At 51.1% G+C, this 20879-nt stretch overlaps 1 protein-coding gene across 1 annotated transcript in view; it reads left to right on the top strand.

Annotated features, from left to right (window-relative positions):
• The window catches only part of LOC133224436 (hydrocephalus-inducing protein homolog), a gene marked incomplete at its 3' end in the record, with an annotated part of 53979 nt that overhangs the window by 13391 nt on the left and 19709 nt on the right, over positions 1–20879 (top strand). The window contains 14 exon segments of the mRNA XM_061375916.1: positions 4149–4248; positions 5347–5462; positions 5830–6018; positions 6021–6058; positions 7463–7530; positions 8869–9104; positions 9687–9787; positions 10468–10561; positions 10563–10604; positions 11037–11201; positions 13930–14082; positions 16849–17007; positions 17048–17121; positions 18669–18909. Coding sequence (XP_061231900.1) covers positions 4149–4248; positions 5347–5462; positions 5830–6018; positions 6021–6058; positions 7463–7530; positions 8869–9104; positions 9687–9787; positions 10468–10561; positions 10563–10604; positions 11037–11201; positions 13930–14082; positions 16849–17007; positions 17048–17121; positions 18669–18909 — 1776 coding nt within the window.

Here is a 20879-nt window from a genome sequence, read left to right as displayed (position 1 = left end):
CCAGCCTCATTACAGTCACTGTGTCTCCACAATGAGCTTAACCTGCTCTTGAGCTCCTGAGGTGCATTAAGGGGAGGTCTGGAAATCTGGCTGACTCCTATCCAACATCAACATGGGATGATGTAGAGACGTGAAGCGTAGCTTGGCCCCAAGCTGTGAGTGGAAACCTTTCCTAAATGGCTGTGTTCCTGTTACACAGTTTGCTCTAGGGCTGAATCAAAGCAGGCTCCTACACGAGTCTCTCCCCTGCTGTCTTGTGCAGTGTTATCAGTCTCTTGATTTCCATGAATTCCATTATTTATGGAACAGTCCTTTTCCCATTGAGAGTCTTGCTGGTGTCTGCCTTCCCCCTGGCATGTGAGTGTCTTTACTCCAATTGACAATAGTTTCTCCTCTTTTACACACGTAGAATCTGAAAATCCCCTGCCACTGACTTCCACAGTGTGTTGTCTGTCGATGGCCCTGTAACTTTGAGCTTGGACCAACGCCACTGCCCTTGAATCTGCTGGGGAGGCCCCCCCAGAGGTGGGACCATGCTGCCTCGGATCTCCTGGCCAGAAGCGGCTGCTGTCTCCTTGGCACCTATTGCCTGTGGTTTCTGGGAGCACCCTCTAGAAATCATCAAACCCTGGTGACAAGTGACTGGAGGAAGTAATTGCTTGCAGAGGTTAGGAAGCTGGTGGAGGGATAGTGGTGTTGGAAGTGCTTTCTGAGCACGATGGCTTTCCAGGGCTTGTGCAGAAGCTTTGCTAAGTGGAGCATCAGCTGCCTGTGTTTCAGGTGTTGCTGTCTGCAGAAGCTGCAGCAGGTCACTTCAGTGTGTCTAGGGTTAAGTCCTGGCTGCAGATCAGAACAGGAGAGAGGAGGCAGTGCTCTGGGACTTGCCATGTGACCAGGAACATTTGGAGCAGCTTCCAGGCCCGTGGGGAAGGAGCTGTTGTGCAGCTCTGACTTTCCCAGCACATCTCGCATTGTATTTAATTTCTTTCTGCAAATACCCACGAGATGTCAGCAGAAGCAGCTGTGATGGAAGCTCAGGTGGCTACCACAGGACAAAGTCCTTGTTTTGTGCTGCATCCTCCCCACCACAGCTTAGCTGTGGGTCACATTGCGGCACATGGGAGCTGACTCCTTGGAAATGGAAACCAGAGGAAAGGGAGGACAAGGATTTATTACCCTGGCACTGACCTTGACAAGCCACCATGCCCTGTGATTGCCTGTCAGTGACTCCTCAGTGCCATGTGCTAACTTTGAGCTGGTGGAGGTGATCTTCCAGACATCCAGGTTATGAAACTGCTGCTGTTGTTGGTCCAGAGGCTGAGCCAGGAGGTAGTGGTGTTGTTTGCTCCTGCAAATCTCCACCTCAGCTAGGAGCCAAGCTGGTCCCCATCCAAACGAGAGGATCTTGCAGAGCCCTTCAGGCTTTGGCAGAGGCCCCATTTCCAGTGGGAGCTGAGAATTATTTCTGGAAAGAGGCAGATGTTGGCTTTGGCACTGCCTTTCTCGTGAGTGCCCTGAACTAACAGGATGCGCTCTGGATGTCATTTCGGTACTGCCTTTGCCAGCTCTGTCTTTGGGTTTTGTCTGCTGTGAACACTGGCTTGGTTTCCGTGGCTCCCCTTCCACCTCTGCAAAGCAAAGCAAGTGACTTGGCCAACCCCAGCTGGTGGTGGGCAGCTTTTCAAGGCCAGCTTCTTCTTATGCAGCCTGGTGGGGGTCTCACAGATTCTCACCATTTAGGGGCTGAGGAAGGAGCGATAGGATCTGTGTGTATTTAGCGTTGGCTCTTGCAAAGGGATCACTTCTGTAGCTGTGAGTCGTGGTGTGCCATCCCCTCCCTGTGTAACGTTGCTTCATGCTGCAGCAAAGCCAGGGTACAAGAGCTGAGGGGTTTGCGCTGTGTCATCATGCAGCCACCGTCAGTTTTAGGCCCCCTGCCGGTTGCAGCCTGAGCCTGACGTGAAGCCAGGAGTGTTGCAGTGTCGTGTTGAGAGCACTGCAGAGCTTCACTGCTGTCCTAGGTAGCATGCATGGTAGTTTTCTGTACTTTGCCTCAGCTGCCATCCTATAGAGGACCTGCTCTCCTGGGCAGAGCGCTGGCTCCTGAGGTGTCCCGAGGCTCATCCGCATGTATCAGCAGTGTGCAAGGGTGGGCGATGAAGCACATCCTTTTATCCAGCAGTTCTTTTTCCTGGGGAGTAGCAGGCATGTGAAGAACCTCTTGGACAGCCTATTTTAATTTCCTGAGAGAAATAACGTTCTGCTTTTATAGTCTGACTTAGAGCAGTAATGAAGGGAGAAGTGACGAATGGTTTCCCAGTATAGTTCTGTCTTTAAAGAATGTGGTTTGGCCATGGAACAGTAGGATGGATAGGATAATAATAGTAGGATTAAGTGATGATTTCTCCTGGCCTTCCGTTATCAGAGTCAAGCGCTCTGGCTTATAGCTTCACTGCCAATCCAGGGAATGTCTCTGTGGATGGACTGCCAGACATTTCCACCCCAATACACTGAATCCCGCTGGATGGTGATTTCCTATCAGGAGCTCAAGAGACCTGACCCTGTTAACTGCTGGGACAGGTTCTTCCTCAGATGCCTTAGAAGAGATTAATCTGCTGTGCCTTGGGACCCATCAGCACCTTGGATGTGTGGAGATGTGTGCCTTGTGAGGATCGTGATGCATCACTGGATGGCTTCGTGGTGCTTGGTACATGGCAAGATATCATCCCTGGCAAGGGGGTTTGTGTGCTGCACCCTCCTCTGATTAGCCTGTAAAGGAAGAAATGGCATGTGCCCAAAGCTCTAAGCTCCCTCCTGCACTAGTTAAAGAGTGTGTACAGAATGCTCCCAGCAATCAGTGTGGTCTTGGTATGGAGCAAATCATGCCCCCAGGGACTTGGCCACTCTGAGTAACCCTGCCAGGACTCCTTTGCACTCCTCACTGTTTGAGATGCACCTTTGCAGTGTTCTCCAGGTTCTTGCTGAAGCTGTACTTTTTGGTGCAGTGGCAGCTTACTGTTGTGATGTTGAGTTTGGGTTATCTGGGGCCAGGATCAAATGCAGAATCAGACAGATGCCTTGAGGCACTGAGCCAGCTCCAGCTGCCCTGGCAAGAGGAATGGGGATGCAGGAATGGGAGGAGGCCGGGACAGCAAGGGCTTTGTGTCATGGGCAGTGTCTCCTGTCCCACATGGAGAGTTTCTCTAGGTTTAGAGAAGAATCCAAGTGACTTTATTCTTTCAGACTTTTCCAGTTACTGTCGGTTGGTGTTTGACAGAGTTCTTCTCTACCTGTCCTTCCCCGTGTTCTCCTGACTCAGAGCAGGTTGTGCATTAGGGAGTTACTTGCAGCTGCAGGCCAATAAGTTCTCATGTTCTAGCTCTTTAATTTTTGTGGGGCTGTCCTCTAAGCTGTAAGTGCTGTGTCAGTGGGAAGAACCGTAGCTAGCGAATATTTATGCTGCAGGAGTGCTGGAGGCTCCCCTCAGTTCAAGGCTGTTCTGGACGAATTCCTGAGAACACCCAACAGCAGAGTGGAATCAAGGCCTGGCTGTGCTGAGAGGAAAATGACTGTTCTTTTTATCTGCTTTTGTAAACTAAGTATTTAATTCCTGTAGAGCATTATTACAGTTGCCAGAGGTGTAGCTACTTATGTCAACTGTCTTTGTAATGCTAGGGGCTGAAGGGCTGTAAGAGGTGCCTTTGCTTAAACCAGCTGCAGGAAGTGAGAGGCTATAGAAACCAGGGATGCCTCCTGAAATGTGTGACAAGGCTTCCTGGGACTGAGCACCAGTGCCAGGATCCTCTGGGAGAGCAGCAGAGAGAGAAGACCCTGAGGAAGCAGCAGACAGTTGCAGAAACTGGTAGCGTGGCACAGACTTATATCCCTGAGCAAGAGCTCAGTCTCTTCTGAGGGTAACAAAATGCCCCTTCCGGGTGCCAGTAAAGGCAAGGGACTTTGGAAGGTGTTTCTGCAGCTGCTTCCAAGCCCTCCTGTAAATTCTGTTGACAGGTGTTGCTTGCTCCTTGCTCTTTGCTGATGCTCAAAATAAAGGCTTACAGGAAAAAAAGTGGCTTAAAAAAGGCTTACAGTGGAAAAAAAGAATGTGATGTTTGAAGATAAATGGTTTGCTGTCACTTCTGTTTCAGGAGGGAGATATCTTGCCAAATTCTTCACTTGAAATCAATGTGATCTTTAAGCCCAAAGAAGCCAGAGTCTACCAAGAGGCGGTCTACTGTGACATCTCAGGTACAGCTTCTTCCTTCTTCTCCTGTTCCCACAGAGGAGATACAAACTCTTCCAGCCCACTCAGATTTCATGTAGTTCTGGAGGGCTCAACAGGGCAGTGCTGGCACGTGACGATGTCCCTGTTGTTCCTGGTGGTCTCCTGTCCGAGACCAGGGCTCTGGCTTCCTGATCCCAGAAGAGACAGAGCAGTGAAGGAATAAGCTTTCCTGCCATGGGTTTGGCAGCATTTGCAACACAGCTTTAGTGAAGGAGCACCAGGCCCCTGTAGACCATTTACCTCCAAGATGAGTCTTTGTTGCGTGGCTCTCTCCTCCTCCTCGTGCTGCTTGCTTTGTGTGCAGAGTAGAATGGGATGGCAGTGAGACCTCATCCAAAATTTGAGCCAGGATTCAGGCACCTTAGGCTTCTTCAGTGGCTGAGAGCAGATTTCAGACTGAAGATCTTGTGATCTGTCATCTGTAGCAAATTTAAGGGAAAGGACACACCTTGGAGTTTAGCTGTAAGCCTTGAAGTCTTGGTTGCCTTTGCACCAAGGGATGTACACGTTAGCAGTACATTTATGGCTTATGTGATCTGCTCAATGAGAAGGCTGGTTTTCCATGACTGGAGAGAGACTCTTCATCAGGGATTGGAGAGATAAGACAGGGGGTGATGGGTTCGAGCTTAAACAGGGGAGATTTAGTTTAGATATACAGAAGAAATTCTTTCCTGTGAGAGTGGTGAGGCACTGGAACAGGCTGCCCAAGGAAGTTGCTTCATCCCTGGCAATGGTCAAGTTTGGGCTGGACGGGACTTGGAGCAACCTGGTCTAGTGGAAGGTGTCCCTATCCATGGCAAGGGGTTGGAACCGGATGATCTTGAGGTCATTTCTAACAGAAACCAGTCTGTGGTTCTCTGAGACACCAGACCAGGGGGTTGGTTAGAAATGAGAAACCAGCCCCAAGACATATCTCTTGAGGGACGACATGGGTCCCATATCTTCTCCTGGAGCATCTAGAGCTGGTTCCATGCAGGCCAGGGACCGGCAGCAGCACTGAGACAACCTGGAAACTGCCAGGTAGCAGAAGGAATTGCACTCACAGAGATTTCCCTCCACAGGCCATGAGAGCAGGCTGCCCCTGTGCATCAGCGGGGAAGGCGTCGGGCCCCAGGTCAAACTCAGCTGTGACCAGCTGAGCATCGGGAAGGTGTTTGTTGGCTCAAGCCACAGCTACAGGATGAGCAGGATGGGTCGCAGGGCACGGGGTGGATCCAGATGGCTCCTGGGCAGCAGTGAGCCTCATGGAGCTGTGGGATGGGTCTGAATCGACTCAGTGATGCTGAGCAGGTCCTTGGCACTGCAGGTCAAGTGGACTGCTCTGTGTCAGGGGAATAAGCCCAGAGTGGCTCTGTTTGTGTGAAGTTATCCCTGCTTTGCATGAAAAAAACCCCAAGGCAGAACTTGTCCTGTTGTATTTGGCAGCAGCACTCAGCCTCTTCTGCCTTTTACAGATGTTAATTGCTAAAACAGAAAAGAAGTGAGCCTTCTGTAAGCAAGGAGGATTCCTCATGTATTTCCATGTTGCTTTCTTGCTGCTGCTGCAGATGCTCCTGCTCAACACAGGAGTTATTGAGACTCCCTTCAGCATGGTCTATCCAGAGAGAGCTCTGGGCTCCTGCTTTATTTTTGCCCCCCAGGAGGGCATGCTTTTGCCTTTTGAGCATCAGGTCATCTGGATCTCCTTCAGTGCCACTGTCCTGGGCCAGTTCACAGAAGAATTCCAGTTCAGTGTGTGAAGGCATCCCCTGAGCCTCTGACACTGACTGTGAGGTGAGGAGGGTTCTAAGAGCTTGGTGGTCACATTTGTAGCTGTCTCTGGGTAATCATCTCCCACCTACCTCATTTGCTGATGGAGCAGAGAAAGAAAAGGCTTGTCTGAGGTCTTGATCTTGGCTCTCATCCTGGCATTCCCACACTAAGAGCCCAAACTACCCTTGATTCCAGTTTGACCCTGACTCCTTGTGACTGCAGCGTCAAATGAAGTGTAATTGTCAGCAAGAGGGAGCCATGCAGTAGTTTGGATTGAACACACAGTTTGCTGTGGTCCTTGATTTTCAACTGAGAGGCAGAGCTGGCATTGGTTAGCATCAACCATGAAATAAATTAACGGGTGTTGTGCAGCTTCACGTGGTGATTCAAGTGGGTGTTGGTGAGTCCTGGAGTTTGGAGCCTTAAAGCCTTAAGGGCAGGTGAGGTGATGTGGTGGGTTCAGGTTTCATTATCCCTGCAACTACTTGAAAGGAGGATGGATCCAGGAGGTGGCTGATCTCTTCTCCCAAGTAACAAGGGAAAGGACAAGAGGAAACAGCCTCAATCTGCGCAGGGCAGTTTTAGACTGGATGTTAGGAGCAGTTTCTCCCCGAAAGAGTGGTCAGGCACTGGAACAGTCTGCCCCAGGCAGTGGTGGAGTCACCATCCCTTGAAGACATGTAGATGAGGCCCTTAGTGACGTGGTTTAATGGTGGCCTTGGCAGTGCTGGGTGACAGTTGGACTTGATGATCTTAAAGGTCTTTTCCAACGTAGATGATTTTACAGTTCTGTGTTGGGTGGTTTAAGACGTGTTGCTCTTGGATGTGTCAGCTGGTGCACTGGCGATAAGCTGATGCTTTCCTCCGAGATTCAACTGTCCACTGTGTTGAATTGTTGCTGCTGTTGTCAAGAGATGTTTGGGGCTCCCCTGGCTTCATGTCTCAAAGTCCTGTCCCCGTAACGATTGCATGGATCAAGATCTTCTGAGAAAGGTGTTCCTGTACTCCATGGAAAGAGCAGTTCCAGCTAAGAAATGCCAAAGCAGGAAACCTGTGGCTGGGAAGCATAGTTACATTGACTCTGCTTTACTGGGGACACCCCATGTCCAACACATTACAGATCGGGAAACTGCGGCACGCAGCCATCACTTGTTTGGTGTCCTTCATCAGGCCATCAGCAACTTGGGGGCATACCCTGCATGACACTGTGCCCCAAGCCCCACCAGCAGCTATGGGCTGCTGACCACTTTGCTTTGGCTGCCTCCTGTCCACCTGGCTGCTGTGCTGAGCATGAGGGTGAGGGGTTGATTTGAAAGCTGCTGAGGTTCTCAGGCTGGCTTTTACCCACCAGAACGGTAAGGAAAGCTGAAGGCTTTGCAGTTCTCTTTAACCAAGGCAATGTCTCCTCTGCCTTTGTCCTCACAGTGGCTGTGTCATCGGGCCGACGTTTCATTTCGATGTATCATCCCTCCGCTTCGGTGAAGTCTCCTTTGGTGAGTGTGCCCTGGGCTTGGGCTGCAGGGTGGGAGGTCTGAGCCTTACCCAAATGGAGCACTTGGCCAGGAGAGCATTGTCACTTGTGTTCCTCCATAGCCACCTTCTGCATGTCAAAACCAGGACTGCCAGCTGGTAGGCAGTATTTTGCCATCGTGAGATCAAACAGAACCAGGTAGAATGGCACAGAGCCAATCGAATGGTTCAAATAGAAGCTAAGGAGTAGGAAGTCGGTGTTCTCTGGTGTCCCTCACAGTCAGTCCAGATGACTGGGGAAGGCAGTTGAAGGCCCGTTGTAGGTGCCCTGGGTGAATTTTGCTGTTGTGAGGCAAGGGCACCATTTCCCCACCTGATCATTAGCGTGAGAAATCAATCAGTGCTGCAAGGCCAAGTCGTTGGCAGCTCCCAGGTAACATGGCCAAGCAGTAGCTCTGCATGGGGCAGCCATGACTTCAGGCATGGGCTCCTCCTTCCCCACCCAAAGCCCAGCTCTGCCGGCAGAGCTGGTGGCTGTGCACCCAGAGCATCTCCACTGAGACGCAGATTCTGGTTCTCCATCTCAGTCTCACAGAGGACTTCTCGCTGAGATGGTCTAAAGTTTAAATGTGAACTCAACCCCCAGATGAGCTGTGATTGTGTCAGTGGCTTCCATTATGGAAAGCAAGTACCAAAGCTGAAGCCATGTCAGCCTTTGTGGGGCAATGAAAGCCAGTGTGCAGCATGGCTGTGTGTCCCCCCTCCTTCGGGAGAGTGAGACACAGGTCCTGCTTGTTCTTGAGCAAGCACCAGGTTTGCCTCCAGTGAAGTGGGCTGTGAGCTGGCCCAGGCTCACTCTTGGCTGTCCCAAACCAGGAGATGCATCAAGGTTCCTGTCTGGAGAAACTGCTTTAGAGTGCTCTGCATCATGCTGTGGCTCCCAATTTCATCCTTGCTTTCCTTTCCTGGACCATCTCTTTGATGACAACATACTGCTTTTACCTCTTGAAAACTGCGGGAGTGTTTGTGGAGTTGACAGGGACTTTTCTGGATTGACTTTTCAGAGTAAATGTTCTGGATGCACCGTCACCGTCGGGAATGAATTGGTGCTGGTTTGGGGGAGGTGAGAGCTCCTCACAGTTAGCAAGAAACACTTGTGGTGTTGAGCATCACACAGAGTGGGCATTTCTGCGTGACAAGCGTAAAAGGGAACTTAAGTGACGACGACTTCCCCACAGAGGTTCTCAATCAGCTGTAATTGCCATTGAGAGGAGGCAAACTCCAAGCGCAGTTCTGTCACAGCAGGATGTCCACCCCAGGAATGACGGGATACTAAACTCCTGTTGTGTCCTTATTTCCAGGCTTTCCTCGCACCCTGTGCTGCCGCCTCACTAACACTTCCTCGGTGCCCTTCAGCTTCAACCTTCGCATTCCTGGGGACGGCTCGGGAGCACCCAGTGTGACCAGTTTTGCTCAGGTGTCAGACAGCACTGGTGCATCGTGGAGAAAGCGAGCCCGAGGTGCCAAGAAGCCAGCTGGATTTACTGTCAGGCCCTTCACAGGGACCATCTGCTTCAAGGGAGACATGGATATCCAGGTACGGGAAGAGTCCAGCCCTGCGTGCTTCAGAGGTGGAGCTGGAGCTTCGGTGAGGTTGAGGGGCTTTAGCACTGCTGGCTCTGAGCATCATGGCAGCAAGAGATGTGCACTAGTGTTGGGCTCTACATCTGCCCTGGCAACCCCAAAGTGTATTCAGTAATTCAGATATTGTCCAAAGACTTCTGTTACTGCCAGAGACTGTGCTCTATGCGTGAACCAGCAGAAGAATTATAAGCAAACATCATAGACTCCTATCCTGTTTTGGGTTGGAAGGGAGCTTACAGCTCATCCAGTTCCAGGCCCCTGCCATGGGCAGGGACACCTTGCACCAGACGAGGTTCCTCCAAGGCACATCCAAACTAGACTTGAACAAGGCCAGGGATGGGGCAGCCGCAGCTTCTCTGGGCACCCTGTGCCAGGGCCTCAGCACCTGCACAGGGAAGAACTTCTTCCTGATATCTCACCTTCCTAATATCTACTAAATCCTCCCTTTCCTTGCTGTGGAATGAGATCTGGAGGGCACTGTGTATGGATGACGGGTTTTGGGAGTGCTGAAGTATTTGATGCTCTTGTCTTCCAGGTCACCCTGTGCTCCAACACTGTGAAGAGATACAAGGTGGCCCTGGTGGTAGATGTGGATGGTGTTGGCAGAGAGGTGTTATCACTGCCCGTCAGAGCCAGGTACCAGTGCTTCCCTTGCAGCCCATTTTCTTTCCCTGTGCATCTGCCACAAGCAAGTGGTGCTGCCTTGCACAGAGCTGGCTGGGTTCAGCTCCAAAGAAGGAGCATTGCTCAATGAGCTAGTTCTACCCAGCTAGACAGGAGAAGAACAGCGCATGGCAAGCAGTCCATGATGAGCAGCCACAGGGCCTGGGAGAGGGTTATGGCTCACGGCGCAGGGCAGGTGGTGGCCTGCACCCTGCATTGCTGGGGTAAAGGGCTGGATTTCAGGCAGGGACACAGCGGTGTTTTCCCTGAGACCCTGGAGTCTGGTGTTCCTGGAGCCTTGGCGAGGGCTGCTCCTCGGTGGGAAAGCTCCCTCAGAGCTCACACCTTGCTGGGGCCATTGAGAGGGTCCTTGCAAGCCTCCTGGGGCAAAGGAGGGGCAAAGGTGACCTGGGACAGGGCACCGTGCTCTGCCTGGGCACTGAGCAGCTTTTGTGATGCTGAGACTCAGGGCCTGCCCCTCTTCTGCAAGAGGTTGTTGGATAAAAAGAAATTAAAGGCTGCTTGTCACTGTAGGGATATCAAATGTGTATTTGACAGTGACAAACATGTCCTCCATTTGGTGCTCATTGAGAAGCAAACGAGTAAGCAACACTCTCAGAATCTGATTCCCTTTTGCTCATCTCTCTGCCTAGATGTGTCATTCCCCCGCTGTGAGTGCTTCAGCCGGCTCTGACGTTTGGACGATGCTCTCTCAAAGTCCCTTATCAGCAGATGCTGACCCTTGTGAAACAACAGCAACCTTCCAGGCTGCTACTGGGCTCTTCCTCAGGTTTGGCATCGCATCCGCCTCTTGCCTCCAGTGTCACCTAGGGGTTTGTTGTTAAGGAAAAAACAGGTTTGGTTAAGATGTTGCTGGTTTGTATTCAACCCTAAAGGTTAGCTGGGAACAGGAAGCTACCTGAATATCTACTTCAGGAAGCAGCTTAAGCTCTCCAGGAACCTTTCAATGCAGGAGAACTTGTAGGGTTGTGAAAAGCTGCTACAAGGAGGCTGCCAGCACGGGATGGGGGTTGTGGAGGCAGCAGCTTTTGGACCCCCTCAGGATGCTGAACCCGTACATGTCTTGCATCTTGAGTTGTGCCTTTCTGCTTTCTCCTAGGGATTTTTAGACGTGTGTGTGTAGACGTTGTGGTAGATGTTAAAGAGTTGAAAGTTTCCTCAAAGGTCACTCTGAAGTCGTGTTTGATTCTGTCCCTTATAGGAGAATAAGGATGCTGCTTCTGTGTGGTACTCCAGCCCTGAGCCCCGTGGGATTATCCAGCCTCACAGCTCGGTGGAGATCCCGTTCAGACTGGAAGTCCAGGTGACGGGAAAGCAGGACACCGTTGCTCATCTTGCGGTGTTTGGGAGTAAAGAATCCCCACTGGTGAGTGCTGGGGCAGATGGGTGCCTTTGTGCCTCTCATTTTGGTGGGATGTAAAGTGTGCAGGGGTTCTTCCAGGGAAAATGGTCTATGGCTGCTGTCTACAAGGAAATAAGGGGTTCGTGGCATAAGCAACACTAATGCCTGGAGAAGAGGGAGGCTGGTATCCCCTTAGGTGGTGTGTCTGACACTCCCATGTGTCAGTATGGAAGTGTCTGACACAGCATTTAATTATGGGTATGTGAGACAGGATAACAAGCCTAATCTGAAACCCAGAGCAGTCCCTGGCTCTTGTACTCTGCTGTATTTGTTACAGCTGAACAGCCGCTGCCGCTTCATTAGAACTTGTGTTGAGGAGCAGGCAGGGACATCATGAATCCAGCTACAGTGAGTGCTGTGTTGGAAACAGGGCCGAAGGTATGTTCTGTCCAGAGCTGGAATGCAGCTTTGCTGAAAGTCAGGTCCATCATGTGTGAGCAACATCCATCCATCAGATCTCCTTGCCAAAAGCCCCACCAAGAACACCAGTCTCCACACCACTTGCACCTGGAGCACAGAGTCTTTGTTTGTTCACCAAGCTTGGAAGTGGATGAGGCAAAGCCTTCCTGGGCTGGAGCCTGCTAAAAGATGTTGTTTGCAACACCAGCAATGACAACAAAATGTAGACAAGGGGATGGTGCCTGTAGTCTCCTGGCTTCATCTGGCTGAAACCAAGAACAAATCTAGTTAATGAAACTTCAAAATGGTACTAACTTTTGAAGCAGCTGTTTTATAATGTCAAATCTTGGAGCATGAAAGAGGATGTCAGAGGGTTGCTGGGAGCCTGATGCTTTCTGCAACGACAAATAAGGCTGACATTTTGAAAGTACTTGCAGGCATTTAAACTTTTCTTAAAGTGAACAGAAATGCTGATACTAAATCCCGTGGATGCCACCAAGTATCTCCATTCCACCCTGTTGTGGATATGCGTGTAAACAGTCAACAGGAAGGCCCGGCAGTGCTGGAGGTCTGAAGTTTGACCACGGTTGCTCTTATGAGCAACTTCTATTTATATAGAAGGAATATTTCCCTTGAAGAGGAAAGTTTCTCCCCACTAGAATAACCAGTTGTTTAACTGCAAGCTGCTTTTTAACTGTTGGTTTCTTGCACAGCTTTTACCCTTGGGCTAACAGTTTTTAGTTTCAAAGTTCACCTTAACTTAATCTTTTTGACGTGGAAGTGAACATGTCAATCTTTTGCCCAAAGGGTGAGCATTTCAACTGGAGGATCGTGGCTGTCCCTAAAGACACAACACATGGGACTGAGTGACCCTGTGCCCGGTCAGTCCATCCTCAAGGCACTGTGCTCGTGCTCGGCTGCTGCTCGCAGCCAGCAAATGCTGGTCAAAACCTGGCTGGGTATTGCCAGCACAAATGGGAGTTTCTGGATGTCATTTTCTCTAGCTCTGCCTTATGTCTTGAATGCAGCTTCAGGAGTTCCCTGGTAGCTGACTCCTGCAGAGCTTTCTGGGCCAGCAGAGCAGCTGCTGTCCTCTTACGCATCCTGTGCTGGTGGCAAATCCTAAGGTATGGCTCATCTGATGCAAACCTGAGCTCAGGGGAGTGGCTGCCATATATTCCAGAAAGCAAGACATTGCAGCATCTCAGACTGGTTTGGGTTGGAAGGAACCTCAAAGCTCATCCAGTTCCAACCCCCTACCATGGACAGGGACACCTTCCACTAAACCTGATAGCTCCAAGCCACATCCAAGCTGGCCTTGAACAGTGCCAGGGCTGGGGCAGCCATAGCTTCTCTGGGCAGCCTGTGCCAGAGCCTCACCACCCCTCACAGGGAAGAACTTCTTCCCAGGATTCCATCTTGATCTCCCCCCCCCGTCAATTTAGAGCCATTTTTCCTTGTTCTGTCCACATAGGCCCTTATCCAAAGCCCCTCACCAGGTTTCATGTTGGCTCCTTTAGGCACTGGAAGCTGCTTTAAGGTCTCCCCAGACCCTTCCCTTCTTCAGGCTCTACAAGCCTAGTTAAGGCTTGGGGTGTTTGGAGCTGGGTAAATCCAGCCAGACTGGATAAATTCTCATTGGTTTGAGTGATGTGAGAAGGGGATTTAGCAAAAGGATCCACATTCCTCCTCCACTAGCTTGTGTCCCTTCTGCAGGAACAAACCTTTGGGTCTCAGGCTGTCAACAGAAAAAATACTGCTCGGATGATGCAATTAATAATTAATGTATCAATGCAATAAAGAACTAATACCAGGAATGCACACAAGCACAAATGAAAGGCAACTAGCTTGCATGATCTCTACTGTGAAGAGCTCTGGTTCCAACCTGTGTTGGTTTTCACAGGAGAAGCTTTAAGAAGGTTGCAGAAGATCCTGTGCAGCGTGGCCGTGCAGCCACAGCAGTCAGGGAGGGTGGTTTATGGTGTGATGGAGCAGTATGAGGAACAGGCGTAGGCACAGGGTATGGGAAGGAGAGCTGACAGCATGGAGGAGGTGTGAAAAGCATGCATGGGAGATGAGGGTTCTGTATCCCCTCATAATGGGATCTTGTGGCTTTCAGATCCGCAGGGACCACTCCAGGTGCCACTTTTGCTCCAGCCTTCCTGTTTCAGCCTCACAACCCTGACAGCTTCAAACGGTCAGAATTTCCCCCAGCCTACGAGCACCCTTAGAGCTGTCCAGTCATTCTAAACTTTCACTGTTGTTAATTTTTCCTGCCTGCCTCCTGGAGCAGAAAATCCATTTCCTGAGCACTGGAGAAGGACCAGTTGTCCACGTGTGCCCAAGTCAGATAAATTTTGGCACCATCAAAGTTCTCCAAGATGCTTCCCGAACCCTCCACCTCTCCAATCAGTCTGTCATCGCTGCATCCTTCTCAGCAAAGATGGTAAGTGTCACTGGGGCTGTTTTCCAGTGCGAGTAACTGGCCCATAGCAGCCTGTGAGTGGATTATTTATTTCTATGCAACATTTCCACATCTCTGAGATGTGTCTGAGAGAGAAAGCAAGATGTTCCATCCCAGTGCAGCAAGAGGAGCCTGGCTCTGTGGGCAGTTGTAGCTGGGGCACCAGTCAGTAAAACAGAGTTTGCAGAGATGTTTGAGCAGAAAAGAGTTCATCTGTGCAAGTTCTCCCTTTAATTTGTGGAAGGTGTTTAGCTGCGAGGGTCTTTATTTTTGGAACTGAGAGGTCTGTCCTCAAGGTGCTTACGGTGAAGTGGGTTTCACACCTCCATGGGGGTCAGACCAGCTGGGTTGCTGCCCAGAAGTAGACTTGGAAGGGCCGTGTACCTGCAGAGCGTGTGGGCTCTGTAACATTGTAGAGCATGTGGCTGCAGACTGTTTTAATTCCTGGAGGCTGCGTAGTGGAACAGGCTGCGGAGCAGAAGGAGGTTGTGGGATCCTCTGACAGGGGCTGATGAGTCCAGGAAAGGCTAGTGTGCTGGGGCTGGGGGGTGCTCCCCACCGGAGGGGAGTCTGTAAGGGGCTTCAGAGGAAGTTTGTTCTTCTGCAGGCTGGGTTATTGAAGTTCTGGAGCTGCTTCACCCAGGCCTGTTGCTGGGGACTCGTTTGTGTCTGTGCATGAAGCATCCAGCAGTGTGTGAGAGGGCAGGCTCAGCCCCCTGGGCAAGTAGGAGGGGCGTGAATTTACCTCCTGCTGCTTTTCCAGCTGTTTGGGGGTTAAATAGGACCTCAAAGTGGGGGATTCCCAGGCAGGTTTCTTTCTCCACACCATAAAAATCTGCTTTCTGTCTCTGCAAAGAGCAACTACCTTAGTGCCCTCAGCAGCTGCTTCCTTCAGTGCCCTTTCTGACTTGCTGGTAACCAAAGCAGTTGTTACTGTGCTCATCAGGGGAAACCAAACATGTCCTATTGTGCTGTGCCTATTGGCAACTAAATTGCAGAGGGTTAGAAGTCTTCCAGACAGCTGTGCTTCTAGAAGCAAGCTGAGAGCTTTTCCCAAAAGAAAAGGAGGGGGAGTTTGGTTAATAATGTTGTGCTTGGTGGCAGCAGACCAAGCCGTACCTGTGTCCTGAGGAGCCGCGAGGTGCAGAGCAGTGTCCCTGGTCTCCCCAGCCTGGCAGGGAGGGCAGATGCGATCATAGAGGGGTGAGCTGTGGACAGGGAACACAAATGGAGACAAACTCTGCCCCTTGATTCCATGAAACATCCCCTTGCTGGTGCTCGGGGCAGAGACTAAACCACAGTGGTCCCCATGCTTGTGCTGAGGAGCTGCTGATGCTGAGGAGCCAGGAGGAGGCCGATTAGTGGTGGGAGCATGTAGCCAGCCTCAGGCTCTGATCTCTGCCTCCTGCAGGGCTCGGGATGCTTTTGGGCTGTTTCCTGCCACTGACTGTGTGGATAAGAAGCAGCTTTGAGATGAAGAACAGAGGGTCCCCCCCCCACCGGGAATGCTAAACCACTCGGGACAAGGCTCTGAACCCAGCTGGTGCAGGACGGAGTTTATTTCCCCTTCATGAGCAGTCCTACAAGGACAGTGAGTGAGCCTGACAAAGTGGGAATGCTGTTGTTAGAGCTACGGCTCTTGCTAGAGCTATGGCTTGATCAAGTGCAGCTGCATTTGTAATGTGGAGTTCTGCTTCCTCTGTCACTTGTGCAAGGCCAGAGTGACCAGATCACTTCAGTGAATCAGCTGTAAGTAGCTTCAAGAGAACTGATTGTGGTGTCTCCTCAGTCATCCCTTAGGGCAGCTATCCATCCCTTCCTCCCTCTCTCCTTCCCTCCCTCCACCCATCAGCTGCACACTGGTGTCCATTGTAACCAAATTGTGGAAGCTTTCATTCACGATGGACTTCTGTGCTGGGATAAGATTCTGATCGTCGTGGTGAACTTCTGAAGTGGCGGATCCCAGCCCTTACTGGTTACTCAGGAACTCTGATGTCCAATAGTACAAGAAGCTCCTACAGGGTCAGAAATAGCCACTGTCTTTGTGCATCCAGTGCATGCAGCTATAGCATCATTTTCCGGCACACTCAAGGATAAGCAAGTAGCAGAGATGTTATCAGAGGTTGGGTATTTGTCTCAAAAATGGGGGGATTTTGTGACGTGGTTCCAAGAGGTTTCTTGTCTCTGGGACACAGGCTGGACTGGGGGCAGGCAGAAGCTGACCTAGAAACCCAAGAGAAAGTGTCTTGGCAGAGCCTTGTGTCCCTGGCAGGTCTCCTGTTGAGCACTGCACTGTGTGCCCCTTGGAGCCAGAGCAGATGCTGACTGAAAGAATGAGGACAGGATAGAAACCCTCCTCCCCTGGCATGGGCTGTTGGCCTGGCTGGGCCCAGCAGGGCTGTGCTGGGTCACCCCAGAGAGCTGAAGGTCTGGCTCCGTCGAGACGCCTATCCTCATTCTTCAGGAATAGTTTCTGGGGTCCAATTTTCTGCCTGGCTTGTTGCCAAGCTTTGATAAATGAGCTTTGTCAGGGAGCAGACTCGCAGGTTCACCTCTGGAGCAGAGCTCTCAGGGCTCCTTTCCAAGCCAGCTGCCCTGTGTCAGCATGAACCAGAGAAGTTGTACATGAATGTCAGTGACACCTTCACAGCCACCGGCTTGATGTGAACGTGTTGTCTGTGCAGCCCTTGGCTGGTGGCAGCCAGGTCCGTGGTTTCCATCCTAAATGAGTGTTTGGTTGTCTTCCAGGCTGGCAAAAACTCTTGCTGGAGTATTGCACCCAGTCAAGGAGTGATCCCTGCCAAGGGTGAGGTGTCTGTGGCTGTCACTGCAAACTTGGATGACATGGAGCAATTCAAGGACGAGGTGCTGCTGTTCATTGAGAACAGTCGTGCCTACACCATCCCCGTTCATTGAGAACAGTCGTGCCTACACCATCCCCGTCCAGGCTGTTGGCGTTGGCACCATGATCGTCATTGACAAACCCTTTGGCCCGGAGCTCAAGCTGGGACCCTGCTTCAGGTACGGAATCTCTCGGCTCCCTCTTCCCCATGGGCTCAGCACGGAGGAGTTCTGCTGCAGTCCCTCAAGCTTCCTCAGTGCTCAAGGTCCTGGCTCTGCTTCCCTGAAGCCACAGGGGTTCCTTTAGAAACATTTTACAGCCATTTGAAAGTCGTTAGGTACTCTGAAAAGCCACCCAGCTGGAGACCAGTTGCTGAGTTGTTGCTGCTAAATTATGTCTTTAGTCATAATCCATTCATTTCCTTACTTTATTGAACAAAGATTTGGAGGAAAAGAGCAGGTCCCGGAAGCCTCCAGCTGGGAAATGCTGCCTTGCAAGTATAAACAGGTTTCTCTTTGCAGTGATATTGCTTGCTTTCCCATTCCCTCTGGAGTATCATCTCACAGCAGCAGCAAGCCTGGACAGTAGCTTGTTAGCAGCTCCTGGACTGAATGAATGGTGCTGGTTTATTTCCCCTCTGCCCGGGAACCCTGGAGGAGCAGCAGAATTTCTTTGCCCTGTGTCACCCCCCAGTTGGCTCCTCTACCCCACTGTGTGCCCAGTTGCTCTTTATTAGACATGGTGGCTCTTTCCTGGTTTCTCCTGCCTGCTTCCCGAGGCACGGGCAAGCGAGAGTGAATGCAGGACCAGCTCTAGAAGGGGGAGGAAGTGTGGAAGTGTGGAAGTCTGCTGAGGTGGAGTGGGATAAATGAAGAGTCGTAATTGAAATTGCTGAGCTGGAGAGGATTCACTGATCCCAACGTGTGTCTGAAAGCAGGCATGTTCTTAAAGACAGGAGGAAAAATGTGCTGTTTGTCTTGTGTTGGAGACCTCCTCAGGCAAGAAGAACAGTCTTCTTGTGGTGCCTTTTCCTTTCTCTGGCTGCAAAGAGGGTCCATGCTGCTTCGATACCTGAATTCTTGGGGTAAAAAGAGCAGGTTAATCGTACCTTAAGTACTTCGGATAGAGTTGGGGAGGTAAAATATGCACCCACGAGCCATGCACGTAAGCAGGGACATTGCAGGGAGGTTGGTGCTTGTCCAGACTTTCGTGTGCTCAGTGAAGCCACAAGCTGGCTGCACAATGGAGGAACAGTGTCCATGTGATTCATGTAGTTGTCTTCTGCCCCCCTTGATGTCTTTGCCTGCGGGCTCAGTTTGGAGCTGTTGCCATTGCTGTCGGCTGCAGAGCTGCCCCCAGAGGGTGGTATACTGGGGCAATGAGGGTTGGATGCTCCCTAAGAGACACCTCAGGGGCATGAGCAACAGCTGCCAAGGGGAAGGTGGAATGGCAGCGAGGCTGATGCTCCATCCAGCCACTTGCATGTGGGGCAGGCTGTGTATTAAACTCTTCCTTGCTGGGTGCAAGCAGAGCAGCTGCTGAGTGGTGACAAACCTAGGGGCAGCCAAGGTCTGGCTTTTGATGAAGCTTTGCGCTCTGTCAGCCTTCTTGGAGGTGGTTTTGTTGCCGAGTGTGCAGTCAGGTCGTGCCTTCAGGGTGCTGAAGCTGGGCGACCACTGGCAAATAGCAGCTCCCCTGCCATTTTGTGTCTCTGCTTCTCCTCTAGCCTGGATCCCTGCTGTTACCGCTTCAAGATGACAAACAAAGGACAACGCACCCATCTGCTCTGTTGGACCACAGAAGGTAGCACCACACTTCAGCAGTGCAATCATCTCCCTCCCATCAGTAACACCAAGAGCAAGGTTTCCTCCTGCGCCCCCGTGTTTAAGCTTCAGCCACTGAGGACGGAGCTCATGGCTGGCCAGACAGCAGAGATGGTGCTGGAAGGCTCCTGCAGCACCCCCCAGGTGAGTTCCGCATCAGGGCATTTCTGCAGCCCCTTGATATTTGCCTGAGCAAATGGGCAAGTGCTTTTGAGAACCTGGTTTCCTGCCATAAGTTACCGTGGCAGCACCAGTTGCTTTCTGTGCTCGCCACCATCAGTTGCTGAGGCTTTTTGAGTTCCATGGCTACCGTAAAGCCAACTTGGTGGGAGCAAAACACGGCTTGAAGGCACTGTCACCCCAGGCTCTGTCCAGCCTGGCCTTGAACACTGCCAGAGATGGAGCATTCACCACTGCTTTGACAACCTGTGCCAGTGCCTTACCATCCTCACAGTAAAGAACCTTTTCCTTTTATCTAATCTGAACTTTCCCTCTTTGAGTTTAAATCCATTACTCCTTGTCCTGTTGCTGCAGTCCCTGAAGAGGAGTCCGTGTGCGGCATCCTTATAGGCCCCCTTCAGATAGTGGAAGGCTGCTATGAGGTCTCCACGTAGTTTCTCTTCTCCAGGCTGAACAACCCCAGTTTTCTCAGCTGGCCTTAAAGTTACAGGTAGAGTGGGAGCCCGGGCAGAAAGTAACTAAAGAGATGGCAAGTTGTCTATGTGGGGAAGCAACGAGTGAAACAAAGCACCTAGGAAGGTAGGGAGTGTCTGGGAGCAGCATTGGTTTTCCTCTGTAGAGAAAGAGGGGCCGGGAGCTTGTCTGGCACGGAGACCGGGATGAGAAAAATAAACCCAGTGTACCAGCTCTAATGATCCAAATGATGTCCGTCCAAATGGGAAACTGTTCCAGGGATCACTAGAACTGACAGCTTGACTTGTGTCTTGCAGCACCCTTGGGTGGCAGCTCAGAGGGGCAGATTTCAGCAGGGTCACTGAGTGTTCTCCTCCCTGGATCCTTCTTTGTGGGAGGAAATCCAGCTCTACAGAGGAGCTGCCATCTGAGCCTGGTGTGCCTTCCCTGGCTCCAGGAGCACTGGGCACAAGTGTTTAAGTGAATGGGGAATAAATCTGCATTAAGCTCCTGCTGCTACTAGAGTCTGAGAGGTGTTTTAAAGGATTGCCTCAGTGATAGCTTGAGGAAGACTTGATTTCTCAGCTGGTTGACTCCGATGGAACTGTCCATGTGCCGTCCTGAGCCCATAAGGCTTTGCTGAAGAGGGAAGAAGGTACCAGAAAGGAAATGAATTGGTCAGGGTGTTTTGCCTGGAAAGCCAGATGGACACCTGTGAGCACAGCTCTGGCTGCCTGGCTCCTGCAGTCCAAGCCAAGACCCTGGGAGTGGGTTTTCCACCTTCCCATGGTCTTGAGAACTTAATACTCTTGAGGTTGGTTAGAAGCCCAAGACCCTGCATTGCACATGCAGCACAGGTGATTCTGAAGTGTGTGGGCTCTGAGGAGGAGCTGGGTTGTGGTGGTGTATCAGAGGGAAGAGAGAGGAATAAAGGGAGGAATGTGGGGAAGTGAAACCATGAGGAATCAGGAAAAGTCTTGGATGTAAGAGCATCCAGCTTAAGGAGAAGGTTTTCGTGCCAAGTGGAAGACATCTGTTTCCTGGGGAGGTTTGGTTTAAAGCCAGCTCTAGGAGGACACAGTACATCCTAGGAAGGCAGGCTGGCTGTTTGGGGTTTTCCCATGGATCCTTTCCACTAAACTTCCAAGGGAGGATTTGCTGGTATTGATCCTTCTATCACCTGTTTCCCTTCATACAGTTTGGTTTGTTTTTTTTAATGAGTTCCTACAGCTTTCTGTAAGCATTTTGCTTGGCAATGGGACAAGCCAAAGCAATAAGCATTTGGGACAGGGATTGTTCTGACAGCTGTAGGCAGCACAAGACTCCTGAGGGCGTTACGTGGCGGTTGGGTTGTAACATAGAATCATAGAATAGTTAGGGTTGGAAAGGACCTTAAGATCATCAAGTTCCAACCCCCCTGCCATGGGCAGGGACACCTCGTTCTAAACCATGTCACCCAAGGCCTTGAACACCGCCAGGGA

Source organism: Neopsephotus bourkii, unplaced genomic scaffold (genome assembly GCF_033783945.1).
Source record: "Neopsephotus bourkii isolate Nb327-2 ecotype Australia unplaced genomic scaffold, CSIRO-AGI_Nbou_v1 NB_1680, whole genome shotgun sequence".
Lineage (NCBI taxonomy): Eukaryota > Metazoa > Chordata > Aves > Psittaciformes > Psittacidae > Neopsephotus > Neopsephotus bourkii.
The sequence above is the reverse complement of the archived record's forward strand: the minus strand, read 5'-3'. Positions and strand labels throughout refer to the sequence as shown.